The following is a 26,245-nucleotide window of genomic DNA, read 5'->3' as shown; positions in this document are numbered from 1 at the left end:
TCTGAGTGGCCACCAATTTTCTGTTCCCCAGTTGAGAAAATTCTGATGGAAAAGGTTCTGAAGTCTTACGAAATAATAAGTAGTATTTTCCTTATAAGCGCATGTACCATTTGGGTACTGATGGATAGATTATCGCTATATATCATTGCAGCTCACAACATTGAAAAAACAGCTAGACAACTGCGTGAATTGTCAAGGTAAAGAAGGTTATAGGTCTCCTATGACAATTAGGTGCAGCGGGTAACATGAATATGGTGGGCTGAATGGCCTGTTTTACCATGGTACAACTCTATGATATAGCTCCAAGAAAGGAAAGAGTTTAGTCATCCCAGCCCCAGGCAATCACTTCAGGGATTCCTCAGGACTATATCCTAGGCTCAATTGATAGTGATCTTTCTTCCGTCATAAGTTCAGAAGTGGGAATGCTTGTTGATGATTGCACTGTTCAATATCAGTTTTCAACTTGCTAGTAAATAAAGCAACCCACACCTGCATGTACCAAGAACTAGACACCATGTAGCAATGGCCTGAGAAATGGTAAGTAACAGTCACACTACAAAGGTACTAGCTAAGGACAATCTCTAACAAGGTAGTGTCTGACCATTTATCCATGATTTTCAATGGGTTTTCAATAATTAAGTTTCCCACTATACGCTTCCTGGAGTTCACTATTGACCTACACCTGTACTTAAATACTAGGGGTTGAAGGCTGGTATCCTGTTGGCAGTGAGTCACCTCCTGAAACCTAAAGCCTTGACAGAAACACCAGTTCTTGTTTATCTCAAGCTTTGAAGCTTTCTATTTTCAAATTCCTTAATTTTTTTGTATTAGCTTTTTGTTGTTTAAATGTAAGATTCACTGTGTTCCTTTTTAGGTAAACCTATTATTATAAGGGGAGAAAAACTAAAATCATTAGTATGTCATCTTTTGTCTTCCCAAAGCTGTGGTCAAACCTTTTAATGTGAATATGTAATGGTTATTGAAATAATACGTTTTGATGCCATTCTCTATATATTATGGAAACTATATTGAATTGGTCAACTTTGGACAGTTCTCTCTGCAGACTGATATGACTAGAAGGCAATTAGAGTATGAAGCACGGCAAATTCGATCTGTGATGGAGAAGCAACTGGGAACATGTCAGGATATGGTGAAGCGAGCTCAGGTAGTATCAAGATTGTGCAATTGGAATATATTTGAATGTTTTATATTAAAGATCATCGTGGCAGATAAGAAGGCATTTGGCCCATCAAATGAATGCAGTCTCTCTGCAAAGCAATCCAGTTAGTCCCATTTCCCCGCTATAACTCTATGACTTTTCAAGTTCACTTTGCTTAAGTGCTTACTCAATTTCCTTTAGAGATAACTGTTCATCTTCACTTCCACCGTACTCGAGTACAAAAATTTCCAGTGCATTAACATTTGCAGCACAAAAAAATTCTTTTCTGCATCCCTCCAGTAGCTCTGGGTCAAATCGTAAATCAGTGTGTGATGCTGCCAGACCTGCTGAGACTTTCAAACATCCTTTTTTATTTCAATTCATAAGCAAATAGTGTGTTTTATATCTCACAATTCCAATGTATTTTTTGGTTGCTTTCTACTATATGCTAAACAAAATATTAAAAAAGTTACAGAAATGTTTCTCATTATGAGAGCAATGAATCTGTTTGTTGACTTATTTTCCAATTCATTTAGCTGTTGGAGCTTTATTTTACACTGGCATTTGAAAGTAGATTTTTAGATTAAGCTTTCAGTGTAATGGTCAACCTACCCTGCCATTTATTAAATTCTAGGGTGATCTATTCATAGCCTCATCATCAATGCAGAATCATAGGATTGTACAGCATAGAAATAGACCCTTTCAGCCCACCTTGTTTTACCAACCATGATGCCTACCTATACTAATCCCATTTGATTGCAATAAACCCATGCAGGATTGGAAAGAGCTTCAGAAAGTTGCAAACTCAGCCAGCTCCATCGTGGGCACGAGCCTCCCCAGTGTCAAGACGTCTTCAAAATGCAATGCCTCAGAAAGGCAGCATGCGTCATTAAGGGCCCCCATCACCTCCATCAAGGAGGAGGTACAGGAACCTGAAGAAACACACTCAACGTTTTAGGAACTGCTTCTTCCCTACTGCCATCAGATTTCCAAATGGACAACGAACACTATCTTACTTGTACACTACCATGTACATTACCTTACTTTTTTATTCCCTTTTTGCACTATATATTTGTTTGCATGTGTGTGTGTATTTCTTGTGGTAATTTATAGTGTTTTCTATTATTATGCATTGAAATGTGCTGCTGCTGCAAAACAGTAAATTTCACGGCATGTGTCAGTGATATTGAACCTGGTTCTGATTCTCATTCTGCTTTGTAAACATCTAATTCTGTCTGCCTCTATGAACCTCCTCTGGTAGCTTGCTCCAGGTAACCACCACCCTCTGAAAAATGTAACCCTCAGATCTTAAGATCTGCTTTACAGTCTTCCCTTTCACCATAACCCTGTCCCTTAACATTATAGACTCCCTCCACAGGATCTGTGGAGGGAAATAGACAACCAAAGTTTTGGGTTGAGATAGCTGTGGTTGGCCAGTATAAAGAGGTGAAGAGAAGGGGTGTAGCCAGAGTAGGCAAGTGATAAGTGGTTCCAGGTAAGGAGGGGTCATAGGCAGATGAAGGAGGAAAGAATGACATCTGGGAAATGATAGGTGGAGGCAACAGAGGGATGCAAAAGATGGAATTTGATAGGAAAGGAAGATGGATCATGGAATCAAATAAAGGAAGTTTGATGGGCAGATGGACTTGGGGACCCATTGGGAGGAAAGTATGGATGATGGGCAGATGGAAGGTGGAGCAGAGAAAAAACTGGAATGAAATACAGTGATGTGTGGGACTGAGAGGTATAGGAGGAACTAGGTAGATCAGGAGGAGAGACAAAAGGAAAGGAGATGAAATTCTGAAGGTTTGAATCTGAATATTTGAATGTTTTTTACTTACATTGAAAGATACGAGAGCAAAATTTGCTGCTAGCATGGAATGGCTCATGTTTATTACTGATATTCATTTGAACTGTGGGCACGCCTTTCTGGCACCACTCATGGGGGTAAATTTCCCAAAGGATTCTGATGCAAAATGTTCAGTCTTGTGCAATATACTACCTTTGTGTGTGGATAAGAACAAAGCCTGCTATCAAAATTGTTTGAAAACTATACCTCTGGAGACTTTACACGAGGAAATCTGCAGATGCTGGAATTTCAAGCAACACACAAAAGTTACTGGTGTCAGGACGAACGACGAAGGGTCTCGGCCCAAAACGTCAACTGTACTTCTTCCTATAGATGCTGCCTGGCCTACTACGTTCACCAGCAACTTTTATGTGTGTTCCTCTAGAGACTTTGTTGGATGTTGCTGCTAAGGGCATTGATGCTTTTGATCAGTCTTGAAAATCATTCCCAAACATCCCAAAAATTAAATTATTGAACATTTATATCTAAATCACGTAAGTTACTTTTAAAGAATTTAAAACACTGCAAACTTCAAAATATAAAGAGTGAATTCTGGTACTTGAACTAAATGTGTATTACCTTGCACTCATTCTTTACTTTTCGAATGAGAGTATAGCAATTCCTGCTCAGGTGCATAATACTTGCCACATTCCCTAGTGTAATGTTGGCATTGCAGTAATTTTAAACTCTGCCATTGGACTACATGAGGAGTCCAACATTGGAGCATAGTTCTGAAAATGTCAGCAATGAAGTTTACACTTGAGCCCAGGTTTTATGCAGAAATGGCACCATTTCCAAAGAAGCTTCAGATCACGAGGACATTGAATCTTGCAATGAGAGATGTACCTGGCTGTCCCCAATGTTCCTGAATTTCGAAGTATGCCGGACAGGTCAGATTGCATTGCACCAGCATTAATCTGAACCAGCTGCCAAAATCTTCACACCCTTGTTCACAGGGAGGGAAGTGATTACTTTGGGTTGTTATTCTGGATCATCAAATAGACATATAGCCATTTTCAGAATTCTGCCTTTGCTAGCAAGATTCATCTACGCCTTCAGTCGTGAGGCTAACGTTGCCAGTGGTATTACGTAATCATTTGTGCACAGAGGTGTTTTTTGAGTTCACCCGCACTGTGGTTACAAAATTACTTACAAATGTTAAAAAACAACTCCTAACATTTTTGTTTATTTAGTAAACTTAGAATTTGTAACATCTGTATTTTAGGGTTCAGGATCACAAGTTGAACAAGATACTACTAGTGTAATGAGCTGCAGTAACTCCTACTCAGTTCCTCGAAGACTGACAAATCACCTGGGTACCAAGGTAACCGAAGATTCCAGACTCCAGGTCGCTACACTGCATTTTTTTCTAATACGTCAATTATAACAATGCTTTGGCTGCTTTACTAGTATGTTTGCTATTTTCATTAACTAATGCATGTGGTTGGTTATCCTTACTGTGTCCTTTTAAAGATATTCACAAAAAATGGTGTTTACTCATCTGATAACTGGTATCAGATACTGCAGCTGCATTCCACATATGCAGTGAAAAATAAAAGATCATAGTAAGGATTATATTTGAATCAAGCTTAGTGTCAAAAAATCAACAGATTTAGAATTATTGCTTCCGGGTATAGAGTCACTCGTCTAGTCTATGTTGATACTCTAATAACTTGTATATACAAAGAAAACAAAAGTTATCTGATTTCTAACAACTAAAATCTGACATTAATCTGAATGATACTAACCCAGTTTTTTAATCATCTGGCTTCGAATTACAAGCGTAGAAATGGCATTGCTTGCTTAGCTGTAACGAGTTTGCTTCATATTATTTCCTGAAAGATTTGAATTCTGTTAGCATTTTAAAATAGTTACAAACTGTTTGGTGGTAGCCTTGGCTAAGTGGTAGAGTGATACTGGTCACTGAACTGTAAATATTTGGCTATGTATAGTTAAGTCTTTAAATTGATTTACAGGAATGATAGTTCGAAAGAAGTGTTCACCTGTTACGAATGATTCCCATATTGGTGCATGATAGAACTTAAGACAGGAGTAGGACTGATGAACTCTCACCTAGTGTAACAGCCATATATTCAGAATGAATGCTGTGTATCAAATTATCAATGCTGTCTGACTTGAAGGAGATTTGAGGATTGTGGGAGTAGAGTGAAATTGACACACCCTAAGGCTAAAATTTCTGATTTTTAAGGAACTTATTTTGGGGTGTGTATGTGTTGGGAGAGGGGAGTTGAAGATAGTGGTAATGTTTGAATTGGGTGGGAGTCTGCACCAATCACCTACTCTTCATAATTTTTTCCCAGTATTAGAGAGTTTTTTAAAGTAACAGCTAAGCCCCCCCCCCCCCCGCAAATGTGACAAAAGCCTACTTTCAGTGACCTCGTCCTGACTTTAACAACTAAATAAAATTTGTATGTTTTCTAGGCATACCTACTCACACTAAATCAGAAGTAATATTTCTAAACAGCTAGAAGTGATCTGGAAATACGATGCTATGCAAAAGAAGAAAATAAATCCACAATTAAATTAGGTTTTAATTTGCATGGTGTACCTGCTCTACATAATCTAATAATTAATTTTAAATCTAGGGCTAAATAGTAAACCTCTAATGATTGTATTAGGTTGAAGTTACTGCTGATAAGTATTAGAAATTGCAGCACCAGCTGTGTGTCGAGACTTTATGTGGGAACTTCTGTTGGGACTTCCCCGATTTCCACAACTGCCTTTTGAGTTGATCCAGCACAGAGTCAGGGAACTGACATAATCTGAGGCAAGTTCTCCTGAGATTCTTCTCAGACTAGGAAATACAGGTAAAGAAAGAAGCAGTGTGTCATTCATTTATCATTTTGTGAAGAATCAACATATTCTACATATTGGAATTTTTATTTCCATGAGTAATTTAAAGCTGAAAGAACTCATCAGCATGATTGCTTCCAATTAAAGTTATTGAGAATCTTAATTGTCTTTCAATTAACAAAATTTGACATAGTGATCAAACCAGAAAAGGTTTAGAGGGCAGTTAGAGAAAAATCAGTCATAGAGTCACAGAGAAGTGGACACTGACACTTTGGCCCATCTAGTCTGTGCCAAACTATTAATTTGCTTCATCTCGTCGACCCGGACCATAGCCATCCATATCCCTCACATCCACGATTCTATCCAAATTGGCCTTCACTGTTGAAATCAAACCCACATCCACCACTTCTGTTGATAGCTTGTTCGACACTCTCACCACCCTCTGAGGGAAGATATTCCCCCTCATGTTCCTCTTAAATATTTCACCTTTCACACCTATCCTATGACCTCTTAGAGCAGGGGTTCCCAACGTGGGATTCATTGACAAGGCGGTTAATGGTGGGGGTTCATGTCATAAAAAAGGTTGGAGACCCCCGTCTTGGAGCCTTTCTTAAACATTAGAATATCGTTACCTATCTTCCAAACCTATGGCATCTCACCCACGGCTAAGGATGTTTTAAATATCTCTGCCGGGGCCTCTGCAATTTCTGCACTAGCCTCTCACAGTGTTCAAGGGAATACCTTGTCAAGCCCTGGGGATTTATCCACTTTAGTTTGCTCAAGACAGCATACACCTTCTCCTCAGTATTCTGAATATGGTCCATGTGTGTCCATCTCATGAGTAAATACAAATGCAAGATCCATTTAAGATCTCCCTGCCTCATTCAGCTCCATGCATAAATTATTGATCTTCCAGAGGACCAGTTGTGTCCCACGCTATCCTTCCGCTCAATCTATCTGTAGAAGCCCTTGGGATTCTCCTTCACCATGTCTGCTAGAGAACCTGATGCCTTCTTTTAGCCCTCCTGAGTTCTTTCTTAAGGGTTCTCCTGTATTTGTTATACTCCTTAAGTACCTCATTTGTTCGTTCCTGCCTATACTTGTGATGCACCTCCTCCTCCACCTTAACCAGGGCCTAAATATCTCTCAAAACAAACTAAGTTCCCTAAACCTGTTATCGTTGCTTTGTTATTTTGACAAGAACATACAAACTCTGTACTCTCAAAATTTCCCTTTGAAAGCTTCCCACTTACCAAATACAGCTTTGCCAGAAAACTTGTCCCAGTCCACACTTGTCAGATCCTTTCTGACACCATCAAAATTGGCCTTTCTTCAGTTTAGAATCTCAACCCAAGAACCAGACCTGTCCAACTCCATAATTATTTTGAAAGGAGTGGTATTGTGATCACTAGATGCAAAGTATTTCCCTACACAAATGTCTGTCACCTGCCCTGTCTCATTCCCTAACTGGAGATCTGGTATACCCTTTTGCTCTCTAGTTTGGACCTCTGTTTATTGATTAAAAATTGCTCCCCTTAGCAGGAACATAGAATGAAGTTGCCATATGGAATACTTGCAATCAAATTCAGAACTCATGAATTTCACTAGTTTTTGTTTGCAGATTTCTACTTTCTGATATTTGTATTAGAATAACAAATTACATGGTTAGATGCAAATAAAAGAGATAGTTATTCAAACAGTTGAATTATTGTATTAATATTTCTACATCTGCTTAGGGATCTGGTGATTAAAGTCAAGAGAAATGATAAGAGGTATTGAATTAGGAAAAATTGTAGTTTGGTGTATTGTTTCCAAATGAATATTTTTTGTTATTTGGCTTTATATTAATAATCGTAGATCCATAATGTGAATAGAATTAACCTTTCTGGTTCACTTGGGCTATAGGTGGAAATGGTATACTCGCTGCTGTCAATGCTTGGCACACACGACAAGGATGATATGTCTCGAACTTTGCTAGCAATGTCTAGTTCTCAGGACAGCTGCATAGCTATGCGTCAGTCTGGTTGTCTTCCACTGCTCATACAGCTTTTGCACGGCAATGATAAGGACTCTGTGCTGCTCGGCAATTCACGTGGCAGTAAGGAGGCCCGTGCACGGGCTAGTGCTGCACTACACAATATCATCCATTCGCAGCCAGATGACAAGAGAGGAAGACGGGAGACCCGTGTTCTTCACCTGCTGGAACAGATCCGTGCATATTGTGAGACATGTTGGGAATGGCAGGAGGCACATGAACAAGGCGTTGATCAGGATAAAAATCCAAGTATGGCATTTTCTCAGGAGTGTTTTATGTGACTAACTTTGGATTTTTTATTTTTAAAAAAGATGCATCCTTTCAAAAAATTTATTATATGCATTAATATTATTTTTTTTTTGTAAATATGAGAAATACTTCTGTGCAATAAGAGGTTTGGGTTTCTCAGGAATCACAACTTGGAGACTTTTCCAGCTAATTGGAATATATCATCCTTTCCCTTCTTGAATGTCCATTGCATCTAGACTGCTTGGATTAATGCATTCAGTTTAATTAGCATTACCCGTCTGCTAGACATTTATGCAATGCTTGATTTATATCTGCTTACTCGAAAGCTATCACTCATTTTGTGCACTGTATAATTTCCATTTAGATGTGTTTTCTGAATGTCCATTTAGTTTATAAGATATTTTGCAGAATGATATACTGTTAAGGCACTGAGAGTGACTATATTGGTAAATCATGATTTAATACCATTTTATCTTTGTAAATAGTTCAATTAATTTTGAAATTCAGGTTCTTTAGAATTGATTAAACAGTCTTACTATCAACAGAAAAAATGTTATAAATGTAAGCCTGTTTTTTGCGTATCTGTATTCTAACTGATTGAGAAGTTGGACAGACAAATACAGCAGTGGAAAGCATTTCCTGAAATGTTTAATGTATATTTGGAAATTTGATCTGTTCTCATTGCATCAATCAAAAGGTTAGCTTTAAACTAGTAGATTAAAGTGATAGCAAATGTAATTTGCAATTTGTTCAACAAGGAATAGTACATTAGTATTTGTAGAGGTTCATTTTATTGACCAATGATTTCTAGAATTTGTTCCTAATGTTCACTGATTATAATACTGAAATTTGAATTACACACACAAATCTCAATTCAAAGGCATTATATTTCCATAGTGCCATCTCCAGTGGAACACCAGATCTGTCCTGCGGTGTGTGTACTGATGAAGCTTTCCTTTGATGAGGAACACAGGCATGCAATGAATGAACTTGGTAAGTTATATCAAACATGTTTTCTGGATTAGATTCCATACATAGTTCAAACATAGTTTGGAGCAGAACAATAATGAGTTAATGATCCTTGGTTGGAAATCCCTAGAGGAACCCTACTCTTGGATTCCAAAACTGTGCACCATAGATTTGATTTCTAATTTTGCTTTGGAATATTTTTGGATGAGGGATCAGAACAGAAGTGGAGTGACAAAACTGAGTTTTACTCCATCAAAGTGCACTTTGCTATTGTAAGAAGAGCAATGATGTTGACCTCTCCCATCCACAGGTTCAATTTACAGTTCAATACAAAACCGTTACTGTGCAAAATACTGGGATACATAGTTGTCGGTCAACTTGTTTTACTTTGTGTAGTATCTTGTAAAAAGAGGCGTTCAATTTTTATGTCAATCATTTGATTTTCTTTTGAAATCTATTATAGTATTGAAGCACACCCATAGTATCGGCCTTTTCACAAGATTACACTAAAAAAAACCCAGCAAGAATTATTGATTTTCTTTGCTCAGAGAGCTAAGAGAAGAAATGAGTAAGCTTTTAGATATCTAATGCGAGAATAGTTTGCACACAAATGCATGTCTGACACTATTACCACTCAAAATTTGGTCATTCTGAGCCTTAGTCCCTCAGCATATGCAGTCATCTATGTATAACAGCTTTGGATGTAAGTAAACCAATAAAACCATCCATTAAGGGGAAAAGTGATTTTCAAATTCACATGCAGATCTAGAGGGAAAGATAAAGCCAGCAGACCCACTGATTTATAGTGCAAGAAATTGTCATTAGTTAACAAAAATAGCTCTACAATCCTTAAGGGTATCCAAGATCCTTTTCAACAATAGGTCTGTGTAATGGGTTTGTAGAATTCTCCTAAGGCATGTGATTTAAACAAGGTATTTGAATGTAACAACCTTCAGTAAGTTAACAAGTACATGAGTGCCATCTGCATTAATTGTTTGTTATGTAGCCACATCTGATGCTTTTATGCCAGCATTACATTTTCATTTGTATTTGTGTGTGGGCAGTGGGTAGGATGTGCTCACTCTTCATTTTAGAGCAGAAGAACCCAGGCCAGAATAGTTGCTGGCTGAGGCCATCAAATATATGTACACCTGCTTAAAAGCTTCATGCAAAATTCTATTGATTATGCAAAGTTGCTGATTAACCAACCCACACACTATGCACACTATTCCAGTGATTTATTACTGATGCTTCTCCTCCACCCATAGTAATGATCAACTCTTTCCTCCAATTAAAATAAACTTCTGGAGGAATCCAGTGGTTCTGGCAGCTTCTTTAGTGTGTTACGAAGGATGAACAGCTCTGATGGGCAGAAGGGTGCAGAGTTGCCCATGTCTCCCCCCTCCCCCCCCCCCCCCCCCCCGGGAGATTCGCAAACCGTTACTGTTGCTAATGAGAGAGAAAGAGATGGAACAAAAACATGCCAGAACATCTGCTACTGATAAGAGAGGGGAGAGAGGCTTATTGTTCCACCATATTATGACTTCTGAAAGACTTATGGCTTCTGAGAAGGATTGTTTACCTTATACTATTCTGTTCATTAAAATTCTTCAGTGGACAGCCGGAGTGGGCTGGTTTGATGGACTAAGCCATTCAAAACTGATTGACACCTGAGACCCCGTGAGTAGGGATAAAAGTGAGGTCTGGGGAGACACTCCTCAGACACACCAGGAGACGCACCAAGAGACACGCTACTGGGGCCAGCTTTAATAGTAATTAGATATTATCTTGCAGGCCAAAGATAATTCCACCGCGGGCCGGATTTGGCCCGCGGGCCTTGAGTTTGACATATATGGTTTACCTTATACCATTCTGTTCATTAAAATTCCTCAGTGGACAGCCGGAGTGGGCCGGTTTGATGGACTAAGCCATTCAAAACTGATTGACACCTGAGACCCCGTGAGTAGGGATAAAATTGAGGTCTGGGGAGACACCCCTCAGACGCACCAAAAGACACACTAGTGAGCACTGCTTAAGTGTTGGAACCCACGAGAAGGTGTGGGGGCATCGGAGACCGAACGAAGGATCGGTCAATTTTAACTCACAGTGTTTATAGCGAGGCCGGTGGGGGCTTGTGTGTGTGTGTCCACCCTTGCCTGGGTGACGAGTCCACCATAGAAGAACGGTCTAGCTAAAGGCGAGAGGGGTCATACCTGAATGGCCACAACAGCACATCGACGGATCAAGAACGTAAAGGAAGGTTTGACTGACTGTAGCTGTCACTGTTTGCTCGCCCTCTCTCTCTCCCTCCAATGGTTACAACAAAAGAACCAACAACTACCTCAGCCTACATGAACTGAACTGAACTTTATACTTTCCCATGATAATTCATTATTCCCTAGACAACGATAGAGCTTGTTTATTATTGATTATTATTATACCCGCACTTTTAGGTTTAGTATTGCTAACGTGTATTATCTGTATATTTGCATTGTTGATATTGATTTGTATATTTTACTAATAAACACTGTTTGGAAAATAGTACCAGACTCCAACGGATACTTCTATCTTTGCTGGTAAGACACCCAGTTACGGGGTACGTAACAAGTGGAAAATGGACAGTTGTCATTTTAAGTTGAGGCCCTCATTCTGGACTGATATAACCACATAATGCTTCATAGGCCTGATTTTATTCTCACAAATCAATGAATATGTTGTTAAAAAAAATCACTCTCTACTTGTACATAGTTCTTTCCTTTTGCTTGTTTTTTCTTTCCACTCTTTTCTATAAATGTATACCTCAGATAAATACTTTGGAGATTTGTGATATATATGGTTATATGATATATATGTACAATGTCTGAAATACATCTTATGGAAATGTTTGTATGATGAACTTCAATAAAAAAAATAAATTACAAAAAAAAAGCTGTTCCTGAAACATCAAGTTTGATTCTTCAGGCTCCTGTAACTCTTCCTCGATGGTAGCAATGAGAAGGGGGTTTGTCCTGGGTGCAGTGTGTCCTTAATGGTGGATGCTGCCTTTTTGAGGCATCACATTTTTGATGATGTCCTGGATGCTTGGGAGGCTACTACACATGGTGGAGATGGCTGAGTTTACAACTTTCTGCAGCTTAATCCAATTCTGTGCAGTGGCCCCTCCATACCAGAAGATGATGCAGCCAGTTAGAATGCTCTCCTTCTTATATACGTAGAAATTGATGAGTGTCTTTGGTGACAAACAATTTGTGCCTTCTTTGTAATTACATCTATACGTTGGGCCCAGGATAGATCCTCAGGTAGGGGAAGGATAGAGGATAGAAGCTCAGGTTGTTCTCCTCGGAACAAAAGAGAAGTTGCAGGAATATATGATTTTTGAAATCAGAATGGCTCTGAATAGATAGAGAAAAAATGTTCTTATTGTTGGAAGATTCAAGAATTGAGAAGGCACAGAATGAGGATGATTAGCAAAAGAACCAACAGTGACACCAGGGAAAGCTTTTCCTTTGCAACGAGAAGTAAGGGTCTAAATGCACCACCAGAGATGGTAACAAAAGCAGATTCAGTTGTGATGATAAAAGGGGGCTGAATTTTCAGCATAATGGGGTGAGGGAACCAGCATTGTTCTAATGAGCCAGGACAGATAATGAGCCAGTAAGATTCTTTGACCTTGTAACTGCTCCATAATTTACTCCTTGATTAATTAAATATTTTACAATGATAGCTTTCATTGTAATTGAAGGCTGTAAATTAATATTTAATGTATTGTTTAAAATTTAAAATGATGTTTTTGGCTTATGCTTTTAAAGCACATTATGAATACTTTTAAAGTTAACATTGTTATATCATATGCAGGTGGTTTACAGGCAATAGCTGAATTATTACAAGTGGATTGTGAGATGTATGGCCTCACTGATGACCATTACAGTGTTACATTGCGAAGATATGCTGGGATGGTACTTACAAATTTAACTTTCGGGGATGTTGCAAATAAGGTGAGCAGTTTTTTGCAGATGAAGTTTAGTTTTGCATTTTCATCATGGCCTTGACTTTTGAAGAGATATAAATATGATTCCACTGTTTCTTTTTTGGGAGGGGGAGATTGGTTGTTCAGAATTTCAGCAACAGCAAAATTTTGTGTCAGCTTTTCAAGAGAATGTGATGTATGAAATCATTGTAGATGGTCACATTCTGAACAATTATATTTAAATGAGAAGATACTTTAAGGTTATCGTAAAATTAATTTGTATCAGACATTTGTTTTGCACAGTCTTGTTGGACCAAATAGTCCCCACCTTGCACTCAATTCCTAATTTTCAGCCAATTTATGTTTGAGTATTCTCAATAATTAACTTCATTTTTTCATGTTACATCATGCTTCTGCAATACTGCTTCCTTTACACAGGCTACACTCTGTTCTATGAAAGGTTGTATGAGAGCAATGGTGGCTCAACTTAAATCAGAAAGTGAAGATCTGCAACAGGTAGGAATGGATATTAAACCTGATCTTCAGTGAAAGGTCAGTATTTAATTTACTGGGTCAGTAAAAGTTCTTGAAGTATAAAGTTTCTCTGAATGCACTGAGTACCTAAAAAGATCATTTATGTGAGGTTACTGGCTTGCCACAGTGAGTATATACATAAAAAGAATGATATAAATAAGGATTGAATTATCTCATCAAAATATCTTCTTTCATTTGCAAAGGGAGTATATACACAAATTATTACATTATCCAATTATTACATAATTTTTTTCTTTTAATTGGATATGTAGGCTTGCATCTTTGAATAACATTTTACATTATTTGGCTGTTCATTACTGTGTATGTTTAACCCTAATACAAATGTGTAACCATTTCCTGAAAAATTTTTGCCACCTCTGTAATAATTTCTTATGCATTGGTTTCTCCAGTGGTCAGTTTTTCAGAAGCATTGTCATACATGAACGTGACTTTGGGCTTGTAGTCTAAACATTAAGTTAGGAATGAATAGGAAATAAAATATAATAGTATTATGTATATAATCATAGTATTCCCTATTATCATTACTTTAATTGTCAAATGTTTCAGGTAATTGCAAGTGTGTTGCGAAATTTATCATGGCGAGCAGCTGCAAACAGTAAAAAGATCTTGCGTGAAGTTGGTAGCGTGAGTGCTTTAATGGAATGTGCACTGGATGTTAAAAAGGTAGGAAATGATTCTTTTCACAAAGTTGAAATTTATGATGTTTCCTTCCAGAATGTTCACAAGAAAAAGTGACTTCCAGATATTCAGGAGTCTCTTGTTATCTTTGTTGATTATGTTTCAAATGCTCTTTTGCATGGCTATGATGCAACAACTACTTACCTTTCATAAAAATTAATTCTTTATGTGACAATTCAGCACTTCCTTTGGAGGAAAGAATTGTCAACCAATAGATAAGTGTCAGTTTTTATCCTACTGCAAGGCCAGCTTACAGAAACTTGTTTAACTTCAGAATAAGATTTTATATTATAAGACCATAAGACATTGGAGCAGAAATTAGTCTGTTTGTCCCATTGAATCTGTTCCACATTCAATCACGGCTGATCCTTTTTCTTAACCCCTCCTCTGCCCCACTCCAAGGCCTTCTCATAACCTTTGATGCCGTGGCCAATCAAGAACCTATCAAGCACTGCCTTAAATGCACCCAACGACCTACTCTCCACAGCTTCCTGCAGTAACAAGTTCCGCAAATTAACCACCCTCTGGCTATTTCTCTGCATCTCTGTTTTAAATGGACTCCCCTCTTTCCGGAGGCTGTGCCCTCTTGTCCTAGACTCCCCCGCCATGAGAAACATCCTTTCCACAACTACTCTGTCTCGGCCTATCGACATTCAAAAAGATTCAATGAGATCCCCCCCCCATCCTTCTAAATTCAAGCAAGTACAGGCCAAGCGCCATCAAACGTTCCTCAAATGATAATCCTTTCATTCCTGGAATCATCCTTGTAAACCTCCTCTGAACTGTCTCCAATACCAGCACATCTTTTCTTGGATAAGGAGCCCAAACTGTTCACAATACTCAAAGTGAGGCCTCATCAGTGTCTTATAAAGCCTCAGCATCACATTCCTGATTTTTTCTGGACCTCCAGAAATGAGTGCTAACATTGCATTTGCCTTCTTCACTATCGACTCAACCTGTAAGTTAACTTTTAGACTGTTCTGCACAGGAACTCCCAAGTTCTTTTGCATCTCAGATTTGTGGATTTTCTCCCTGTTTAGAAAATTGGACATTTATTTCGTCTACCAAATTGCATGACCATGCATTTTCCAACATTTCATTTCCCACTCTCTTGCCCATTCTCCTAATCTGTCTAAGTCCTTCTGCAGTCTATCTGTTTCCTCAACACTATCTGCCCCTCCACCAATCTTCGTATCATCTGCAAACTTGGCAACAAAGCCATCTATTCTATCATCTAAATTATTGATATACACCATAAAAAGAAGCGGTCCTAACACCGACTCTGAGGAGCACCACTAGTCACTGGCAGCCAACCAAAAAAGGATCCTTTTATTCCCACTCACTGCTTCTACTAATCAGCCAGTGCTCTAACCATGCCAGTCACTTTCCTGTAATATCATGGGCTCTTAACTTGGTAAGCAGCGTGTGGCACCCTTGTCAAAAGCCTTCTGAAAATCCAAATATACAACATCTCTTTATGTATCCTACTTGTAATCTCCTCAAAGAATTCCAACAGGTTCATCAGGCAGGATTCTCCCTGAAGGAAACCATGCTGACTTTGTCTTATCTTGTCCTGTGTCACCAAGTACTCCATAACCTCATCCTTAACAATTGACTCTGACATCTTCCTAGCCACTGAAGTGAGGCTAACTTGTCTGTAAAACACAAAATGCTGGCAGAACTCAGCAGTTCAGACAGCATCTATGGGAGGAGGTAGTGACGACGTTTTGGGCCGAAACCCTTCATCAGGATTGAAACTCCTGATGAAGGGTTTCGGCCCGAAATATTGTCACTACCTCCTCCCATAGATGCTGTCTGGCCTGCTGAGTTCTGCCAGCATTTTGTGTTTTTATTTATTTCCAACATCTGCAGATTCACTCGTGTTGCCTAATTTGTCTGTAATTTCCTTTCTGTTGCCTCCCTCCCTTCTTAAAGAAGGGAGAGACATTTGCAATTTTTTAGTACTCTGACACCATGCCAGAGTCCAATGGTTCTTGAAAGATCATTACTGATGCCTTCATAATCTCTATCACTACCTCTTTCAGAACCCTAGGGTGCAGTTCATCTGGTCTGGTTGACTTATGTACCTTTAGGTCTTTCAGCTTTTTGAGCACTTTCTCCCTTGTAATAGTAACTGCACTCACTTCTCTTTCCTCACACCCTTCAACATTTGGCACACTGCTAGTGTCTTCCACAGTGAAGACTGATGCAAAAAACCTATTTAGGTCATCTGCTATCTCCTTGTCTCCCATTATTATTTCTCCGGCCTCATTTTCTAGTGGTCCTATATCTATTCTCATCTCTCTTTTACTTTTTATATACTTCAAAAAGCTTTTCTATCTACCTTAATATTGTTTGCTAGCTTGCTTTCATAATTCATCTTTTCCTTCTAGTGATTCTTTTAGTTGCTGTCTGTAACTAAAAGAATCACTAGGTTTTTAATAGCTTCCCAATCCTTTATCTTCCAACTTATTTTTGCTTTGTTGTATACCCTCTCTTTTGCCTTTATGTTAGCTTTGACTTCCCTTGTCAGCCATGGTTGTACTGTTTTGCCATTTGAGTAATTCTTTGTTTTTGGAATACACCTATCCTGCACCTCCCTCATTTTTCCCCAGAAACTCAAGCCATTGTTGCTCTGCTGTCATCCTTGCCACCATCTCCTTCCAGTTTACTTTGGCCAGCTCCTCCCTCATCCCACTGTAATTTCCTTTACTCCACTGAAATACTTCTATGTCAGACTTTACCTTCTCCCTATAAAATTTCAAGTTGAACTCAATTATATTATGATCACTGCTTCCTCAGGGTTCCTTTACCTTAAGCTCCCTAATCACCTCTGGTTCATTACATAATACCCAATCCATTATAGCCGATCCCCTAGTAGGCTCAAAGAGAAACTGCTCCAAAAAGCCATCTAGCAGGCATTCAACAAATCATTATCAACCTGATTTTCTCAATCGACCTGCATATTAAAATCTCGCATTATAATAACATTGCCCTTTGCACACGCCTTTTCTATTTCCTGTTGTAATCTGTTGTCCACATCCCAGCTACTGTTTGGAGGCCTGGATACAACTGCCATCAGTGTCCTTTTACCCTGCAGTTTCTGAACTCAACCCACAAGGATTCAACACCTTCCGATCCTATGTTACATCTTTCTAATGATTTTATGCGATTCTTTACCACCAGATCCACGCCACCCCCTCTGCCTATCTTCCTATCCCTCCAATACAATGTGTAACCTTGGACATTCAGCTCCCAACTGCAACCCTGATGCACTGATACTCATCTAGCTGTCTGCAATTTTGTCCCATCATATGCCTGCTCTTCCTGACAGTCTGACTGCACGCTATCTTTGCTTTTTATTTTACCATCCATCCTATCCTGAGTCCTTTCACTCCGGTTCCAATCCCCCGTCAAATTAGTTTGAACCTTCCCCAACAGCTCTAACAAACCTGCCCGTGAGAATATTGGTCCCACTCAGGTTCAGGTGCAATCCATCCTTTTTGTACAGGTCAGCCCTTCCCCAGAAGAGATCCAAATGATCCAAGCCCTGTCCCCTGCACCAGCTTCTCAGCCACGCATTTATCTGCCACATCATCCTGTTTCAACTCTCACTGGCGCATTGGCACAGATAGCAATCCAAAAATTACTACCCTGGAGGTCTTGTTTCTCAGCTTTCTGCCTAGCTCTTTAAATTCTCTCTTCAGGACCTGTTTGCTTTTCCTTCCTATGCCATTAGTACCAATATGTACCAAGACATCTGGCTGCTCTCCCTGACCCTGGCACCTGGGAGGCAACATACCATCCAGGTGTCGCATTCATGTCCACAGAATCTCCTCTATCTGTTCCTCTGACTACTGAGTCCCCTATCACTACCACTCCCCTCTTCTCCCTCTTTCCCTTTTGCACCATGGACCATGCTCAGTGCCAGTAACTTGGTCTCTGGCATTCCCCTGGGTGGTCATCTCCCACAGCAGTATCCAAAATGGTATACTAATTATTGAGGGGAATGACCACAGGGGTGCTCTGCACCAACTGCTTATTCACCTTCCCCTTCCTTCTCCTGACAGTCACCCAGCTACCTGCCTCCAGTTTAGGGGTGACTACTTCCCTGTAACTCCAATCGATGATCTCAACACTCTCCTGTACAAGCCAGATGTCATCCAGGAAATTTTCTTGGAAGAAATTTTCTAATTAGTTACTAAAGCAATTGACTATTGATCATAATGAGGAACTTCAATGGTATTTAAGGAGGATAAATCTAAAAGTGTGCCAAGAATCTCAGATGGTGATGTGGAAGCATACAGGTGTGAGGTAAATCAGCTGGTTAAGTGGTGTCACAACAACAACCTTGCGCTCAACATCGGTAAGAACAAGGAATTAATTGTGAACTTCAGGAAGGGGAAATTGGAAGAGCACTCCAATCCTTATCGAGGAGTCAGCGTTGGAAAGGGTGAGCAGCTTCAAGGTTTTGGATTTCAACATCTCAGATATCTATCCTGGGCCCAACATATTGATGCATACATGAAGTAGACACACAAATAGCTATACTTCCTTGGGAGTTTGATCAGATTTGGTATGTCATCAAAGACTCCAGCAAATGTTGGCGTGGTTGCATCACCTTCTGGATCGCACAGGATCAAAAAAAGCTGCAGAGGGTTTGTAGACTCAGTGTGCTCCGACACAGACACTAACCTACTCACCATCAAGTACATCTTCAAAAGTTGATGTCACCTGTTGTAAAGACACTGCCCAGAAGAAGGTAATGGCAAACCACTTCTATAGAAATTTTTGCAAAGAACAATCATGGTCAAGACCAAGATTGGCCACATCATATGACATGGCTCATAATGAATGAATGTGGAAATCATTACCAGTTGCCTCTTGTGATTTCAAGAGATTTTTTAAGTGCAAACTGCTATGTAATCACAGCATGGAAATGGACATAGTGTGGCGACCCAATTACTAGCACACTGGAACCGGCTGACAATTAGCCAGAGTGCAGGGACAAAGGAAGAAAGCCTGAGGGGGTTTCAGTTGGGCCTCTCAAGGTATCTGGTGGGAGAGACAGGCTTTAAAGCAAGATTGTGGAGTTGAAATAAACTGATTCTTTGGCTGCAGTTTATCGACTCCGTGTCGTTATTTCAGCGCTGCGTGTAGCACACCGCTACAATTGGTGACCCCGACGGTCCAAATGTTTTTGGACCAGAGATGACAGACGCTGTGTTTGTTAACGCGGTTTCCTTGAAGCTGCCAAGCTTCTGGACGCTACAACCTCACCTATGGTTTCAGCAAGCAGAAGCCCAATTCCATGTTCGGCAAATAACCTCAGAGGACACCCGCTACTACTACGTGGTGAGCTCCCTCGACCAGGACACAGTGGCCCAGGTCGCGGAGTTCGTACAGTCTCCCCCGGCGGACGGCAAGTACACGGAATTCAAAGCCCTGCTCATAGGGACTTTCGGGCTCTCCCGCTGCGAGCGAGCTGCCTGTGTAATCACAGCATGGAAATGGACATAGCAGTATATATATGTTGGTTTAAAGCAGTATTGTAACTTTGAGACTCAGTTGGATTGTGGAGAAGTGAAAGATTGGTCAGCATTTTCCCAAGGGTATAGAAAGCTTATGTTTGTCAAACCCGCCAATTGCTGAGCAGCAGAACTTGTTCACAAGGTACAACAAAGTGTAAATGTTGGGGATAAATCTTTGTTAAGTGTTACAAAATATGCAAATGGTCACTCTTGAATTATGGGAAGATTAAAAATTTGAATTCTTCACAAAATAAATATCAAGCCCTACCATTCCATTCATTATTAAAAAATAGATTCCAGGATATAAAATATTATTATTATTATAGTCTACAATGTATCTAACAAATATTTCTTGACAAAAGAACCAACCGATTCCCCTCCATCAGCACCCTCATCGTCTGGCTGAACTGATCCTCGCCCTCAACAATTCTTCCTTCGACTCCTCTCAGTCTCTCCAAATTCAAGGGGTAGCCATAGGCACACAGATGGGCCCCAACTATGCCTGCCTCTTCATTAGCTGTGTAGAACTGTCCATGTTTTGAGCCTTTTCCAGTAATACGTCCCAACTTTTCTTCTGCTACTTTGACAACTGCTTTGGTGCTGCTTCATGCACCCATGCTGAGCTTGTCAATTTCATCAACTTTGCCTCTAACTTCCACCCTGTCCTTAAATTCAGTTGGTGCAGTTCTGAGCCTCCCTCCCCTTTCTTGATATTTTCTCTCTCTCTCTCTCTCTCTCTCCCTCTCCCTCTCTCTCTCTCTCCCTCTCCCTCTCTCTCTCTCTCTCTCTCTCTCTCGTGTCAACCAACATCTTTCATGAATCTACTGATACCCATGGTTATCTTGACTATCCTCTTCCCACCCTATCTCCTGTAAAAATGGTATTCTCTTCTTTTCAGTTTCCTCACCTCCACTGCATCTGTTCCCAGGGTGCACTTTTCCATTCTAGGACATCAGAGATGTCCTCTTTCTTCAAAGAACAGATTTCCCTCCTTCCACTATTGATACTGCCCTCTCCCACATCTCCTTCACTTCCCGAACATCTGCGCTAACCCCATCTGTTTAGGTTCCTCTTGTCCTTATCTACTACCCATCACCCTCCGTATCCAACACATCACCTTCTGCAACTACCACCATCTTCAAAGGGATCCTACCACTAAACATATCTTTACCTGCACCCCCCCCCCCCCCTCGGCTTTCCTTCAGGGATTGTTCCACCTGTGATTCTCTTGCCTGTTTGTCCCTCCCCTGTAATCTCACTCCCAGCACTGCAAGTGACCTTAGTGCTACACCTGCCCAGATACCTCACTTCCATTCAGGGTCCTAAACGCTCCTTCCAAGTGAGGCAACATTTCACCTGCCAGTCTGCTGGGGTTGTCTATTATGTCCTGTGCTCTCAACATGGCCTCCTCTACATTGGTGAGACCTGTTGTAAATTGAAGAATTGCTTCGTCAAGCACCTCTGCACCATACCATCTGCCTAAAGCAAAACTTCCCAGTGGCCAAACATTTTAATTCTGATTCCCATTCCCATTCTGACATGTCACTTCCTCTTGTGGGAAGATGAGGCTACCCTCAAGGTGGAGGAGCAACAAACACCTTATATTCTGTTTGAGTAGCCTCCGACCTGATGGTACAAATATCGATTTCTCTTTGTTTTAAAAAAAAAACATTTTCCCTAACCCTCCCCTCTTTTTTATTCCCCACTCAGGCCTCTTACCTCTTCTCATCTGCCTATTATTTCCCCTTGGGTCTGCTCCTTCTTCCCTTTCTCCTATGGTCCAACCTCCTCTCCGATCAGATTCTTTCCTCTCCATCCCTTGAGCTTTCCCATTCCCCTGACTTCACCGATCACCTTTGAGTTATCCTCCTTCCTGTTCCCCCAATTTTTTTATTCTGGCATCTTCCCCCTTTTCTGTCCTGATGAAGGGTCTTGGCCCAAAACGTAGATGCTTTGTGACCTGTTGAGTTCCTCCAGCATTTTGTGTGTGTTGCCTTGGATTTCCAGCTTCTGCAGACTTTCTTGTGTTTTTAGATGTTTGATCTTTCGAGGTAGACACAATAATAAGTGATTAATGAAATTAAAGTGCTGTTGTATTCAAATTTATTGCATATCAGAAAGCTGCATCATGTAACCACACCTTATAGATTTCCAAAACGTCCTCTAGGTATGAACTGAAACAAAATTGACGTTGAATATTTTCTTTCTTTCTTGTTTTTAAAGGAATCAACTCTAAAGAGTGTTCTCAGTGCCCTTTGGAATTTATCTGCACACTGCACTGAGAATAAGGCTGACATCTGTACTGTGTGTGGAGCACTTGCCTTTTTAGTCAGCACTTTAACTTACAGAAGCCAAACCAATACTCTTGCCATTATTGAAAGTGGAGGTGGCATCCTAAGGAATGTTTCCAGTTTGATTGCTACAAATGAAGATCACAGGTACATGTAATCTTTGATTTATTGAAAATAGGTAATGTTCCCCAGCCTTGATTTCAAATTCTCACATTTCACTAACTTTTCTCCTTTCGTATCCTCGGTCAGTTCATCTTGAGTCTCATTTCTCAATTTCCTAAAGCGATTACAACAACTTCTAATTGCTCATCTTCCCTTTCTGGTCTTTGCCGCAGTAACATTGTTTGTGAGTAATAACCCTGCTCAAATCCATTTTTATCAATCTTCCACTTCAAACCCTGCTTTTATCCCCAACCTCGTTCCCCTTTGCCTGTATCTCTTTCACCTTCTCTCTTCATTCGTAAGTACATCCCCACTGCCACCTCCAACTACTTTACTCCTGTTACTTTCCATCCCCTATCAATTAACAATGTTGATTGATAATTTATCTATTATTGTTTAGATCTATTAAATATGTTAATATTTATTAAAATTAAAGTAGATATCTTCAAATCAAAAAATAACAGACCTATCTAAATAAATCTTATTTTCTACCCAGGCAAATCCTGAGAGAAAACAATTGCTTACAGACGTTGCTGCAACACTTAAAATCTCACAGTCTGACGATAGTTAGCAATGCGTGTGGAACCCTTTGGAATCTGTCTGCTCGAAATGCCAAGGATCAAGAGTCTTTGTGGGACATGGGAGCAGTTAGCATGCTCAAAAATCTAATACATTCTAAACACAAAATGATTGCAATGGGAAGTGCTGCAGCTTTGAGGAACCTGATGGTTAACAGACCTGCCAAGTACAAGGATGCCAACATCATGTCTCCAGGATCAAGTCTACCATCTCTGCATGTTCGAAAACAAAAAGCTCTGGAAGCAGAGTTAGATGCTCAACAGTTATCAGAAACTTTTGATAATATTGATAACTTGAGTCCCAAGGCATCTCATCGTAACAGACAAAGACACAAACAGGGCAGATATAGTGAGTATGTTTTAGACTCTAGTAGGCTTGATGATGGAGTATGCAGGTCAGAGAGTTTCAACACTGGAAACATGACTCTCTTGTCACCTTACGTGACTTCCTCAATGCTACCGAGTTCATCAAGAGACAGCAGGGGAACTGTTGATAGCTCCAGACCAGAAAAGGAGAGAAACATGGAAAGAGATCGAAGAGGACCAGATGCTGCTTCCTTTCCTCCTGAAAATGCACCAGATTCTTCCAAAAGATTAGGGAGGCAGGTGCCTGCCAATACAGCTCAAATAGCCACGGTCATGGAAGAAGTATCAGGTATGCATTTATCATCAGAGGACAGGAATTCACCATCAGCTTCTGATTTACACTGTCCGCCAGAGGACAGGACTGGAATGAGACAAGGATCGTCATCTCATCCCCATCCTAACATGTTTAACTATAGTAAATCTGAAAACCCCAACAGAACCACCTCCATGCCTTACGGGAAAATAGAGTACAGGAGGTCATCAAACGACAGTCTAAATAGTGTTAGCAGTAGTGATGGATATGGTAAAAGAGGGCAAATGAAGCCTTCGATTGAATCCTTCTCAGAGGATGATGAAAGCAAATTCTGCAACTATGAAAAATATCCATCTGATCTCGCCAATAAAATTCACAATGCCAATCATTTGGAAGACAATGATGCAGAACTGGACACACCAATTAACTACAGCCTGAAATACTCAGATGAACAGTTAAATTCTGGCCAACAGAGCCCGTCACAAAATGAACAGTGGGCGCGCCAGAAGTATATTGTAGAAGAAGAGATGAAAAGAAATGAACATAAGCAGTCTAGAAGTCAACCCTCTGGATATTCTATTTTTTGTGAAAATACCTGCAGTGGAGAGGAAGGGCATATTAAATTCCAACCTCGATTTAGTCAGTCAGATTGTTCTTATAGTACCAGGGCACATAACAGTTCTGATCAAATTAGAGTCGACTCTGAACACAGAATGAACCAAAAGATCAATCCATCTCTTTGCCAGGTGGATGACTATGAAGATGACAAACCAACCAATTACAGTGAGCGTTACTCTGAAGAACAGCCTGAGGGGGAAGAGGACAGGCCCACAAATTATAGTATGAAGTTTACAGAGGAGCCAATTGATTATAGTTTGAAATATGCTACAGAAGTGCCTCCCTCTTCACAGAGTCAACCTTTTATATATTCGAAAGGTCCTTCAGTTCAAAACAGTACAAAAGACCATGCATCATCAAGTTGTGGAAAAGCACCAAGTTCCAATATCAACACTACCAGCCAACAGACACGACTTCATCCCAGCCCTACACAAACAAGAACAACTGCTGCTCCTACTGTTCAAAAACCAGCCACTTGTAAGGCTCCTTCAATTAACCAAGAAACCATGCAAACTTACTGTGTGGAGGATACTCCTATTTGTTTTTCAAGGTGTAGTTCACTTTCTTCCTTGTCGTCAGAGGATGAGATGGAAGGTCGTAGCCAAGCCAAATGTGTAGCAGATGATGGCACCACTCTGCAAATCATTGCCCTGAAGGAAAATGATGGACAGCTATCTGTTGAAACAACAATAGGTGAGGCTTCCTCTACTTCACATCATACCCGAATTAAACAGAATAGGTTGCAGGCCACTAATGTGTCTCAACCTGATATCGGTCGTCAAAAAGCTGTTGAGTTCTCTTCAGGTGCAAAATCACCATCAAAGAGTGGAGCTCAGACTCCGAAAAGTCCACCAGAACATTATGTGCAGGAAACTCCTTTGGTGTTTAGTAGATGCAGTTCTGTCAGTTCATTGGGAAGCTTTGAAAGTCAGTCGATTGCCAGCTCCATTCAGAGTGAACCTTGCAGTGAAATGGTTAGTGGGGTTATAAGCCCAAGTGATCTGCCAGACAGTCCGGGACAGACGATGCCTCCTAGTAGAAGTAAGACTCCTCCACCCCAACCAGCTCAGCTGAAGAAAGATGCACATAAAATCAAAGATCAGACGAATGTTAAGAGCAGAGAGATTGGCCAACAGCAAGAGGCTGTGAATGAAGCAGTCCAAAGAGTCCAGATTCCTCAGGATGGCGATTGTCTGATGCATTTTGCCACTGAAAACACTCCAGATGGATTCTCATGTGCATCAAGTTTGAGCGCTCTTAGCCTGGATGAGCCGTTTATTCAGAAGGATCTTGAGCTCACAGTAATGCCTCCTGTTTATGAAGATGATCACAAGAATGAAGAGATTGTTAAGAAAGAAGATGTAACTGAGAAAAATAAGCGTAAAGTAGAGAAATCTGCAGAACCTGAGAAAGATATACTGGACGATGACGATGATGAAGATGATATTGATATCTTAGAAGAATGCATAAATTCAGCCATGCCAACTAAATCTTCAAGTAAAGCTAAGAAAGCTGCTGCTAGTACTACATCACGGATACCACCTCCTGTAGCAAGGAAACCAAGTCAATTGCCTGGGTACAAATTGCTTTCTAATCAAAATAGAGTTCATTCTCAAAAGCACGTCAGTTTTAACCATGACATATTTAGAGAAGATATGCCACGAGTTTACTGTGTTGAGGGGACTCCAATAAACTTTTCAACAGCAACATCTCTAAGTGATCTCACCATTGAGTCACCTCCAAATGAATTGGTAAGTTCAGAGACTCTTCAGCCTGCGTCTGAAACTACAGTGTTGGAGAAGAGAGATACCATACCTACTGAAGGCAGGAATATGGATGATGCAGAGACAGCAAAAGGTCTTACTACTGCTCAGCCAGGGCAAGATGACAAAATGGAGGAAGGTGATATTTTAGCTGAATGTATAAACTCTGCTATGCCGAAAGGAAAGAGCCATAAACCCTTCAGAATTAAAAAAGTGATGAACCAAGTTCAACAAGCATCAAATTCTTTGAACAATGCAAATCCACAAGAGGCAGAAAAACAAAACACAACATCTCCAATGAAGCCATTGTCTCAGAACAATGAGTGCAAGGTGCGTTCATTACAACGTCCATCCATACCTGATCCTGAAAGTAGCTTCAATGCTGAAGATCCCTCCACAGAACACAGA

At 40.2% G+C, this 26,245-nt stretch overlaps 1 protein-coding gene across 1 annotated transcript in view; it reads left to right on the top strand.

The window, feature by feature from the left end:
• The window catches only part of LOC140739850 (adenomatous polyposis coli protein-like), a 219,621-nt gene that overhangs the window by 190,137 nt on the left and 3,239 nt on the right, over positions 1–26,245 (top strand). Inside the window, 9 exon segments of the mRNA XM_073068452.1 lie at positions 1,064–1,165; positions 4,234–4,356; positions 7,728–8,106; positions 9,004–9,099; positions 12,931–13,070; positions 13,481–13,558; positions 14,144–14,260; positions 22,030–22,244; positions 22,756–26,244. Coding sequence (XP_072924553.1) covers positions 1,064–1,165; positions 4,234–4,356; positions 7,728–8,106; positions 9,004–9,099; positions 12,931–13,070; positions 13,481–13,558; positions 14,144–14,260; positions 22,030–22,244; positions 22,756–26,244 — 4,739 coding nt within the window.

The sequence above is a fragment of the Hemitrygon akajei genome, chromosome 2 (assembly GCF_048418815.1).
Source record: "Hemitrygon akajei chromosome 2, sHemAka1.3, whole genome shotgun sequence".
Classification (NCBI taxonomy): Eukaryota; Metazoa; Chordata; class Chondrichthyes; order Myliobatiformes; family Dasyatidae; genus Hemitrygon; species Hemitrygon akajei.
This window is presented reverse-complemented; position numbering and strand designations above follow the sequence as displayed.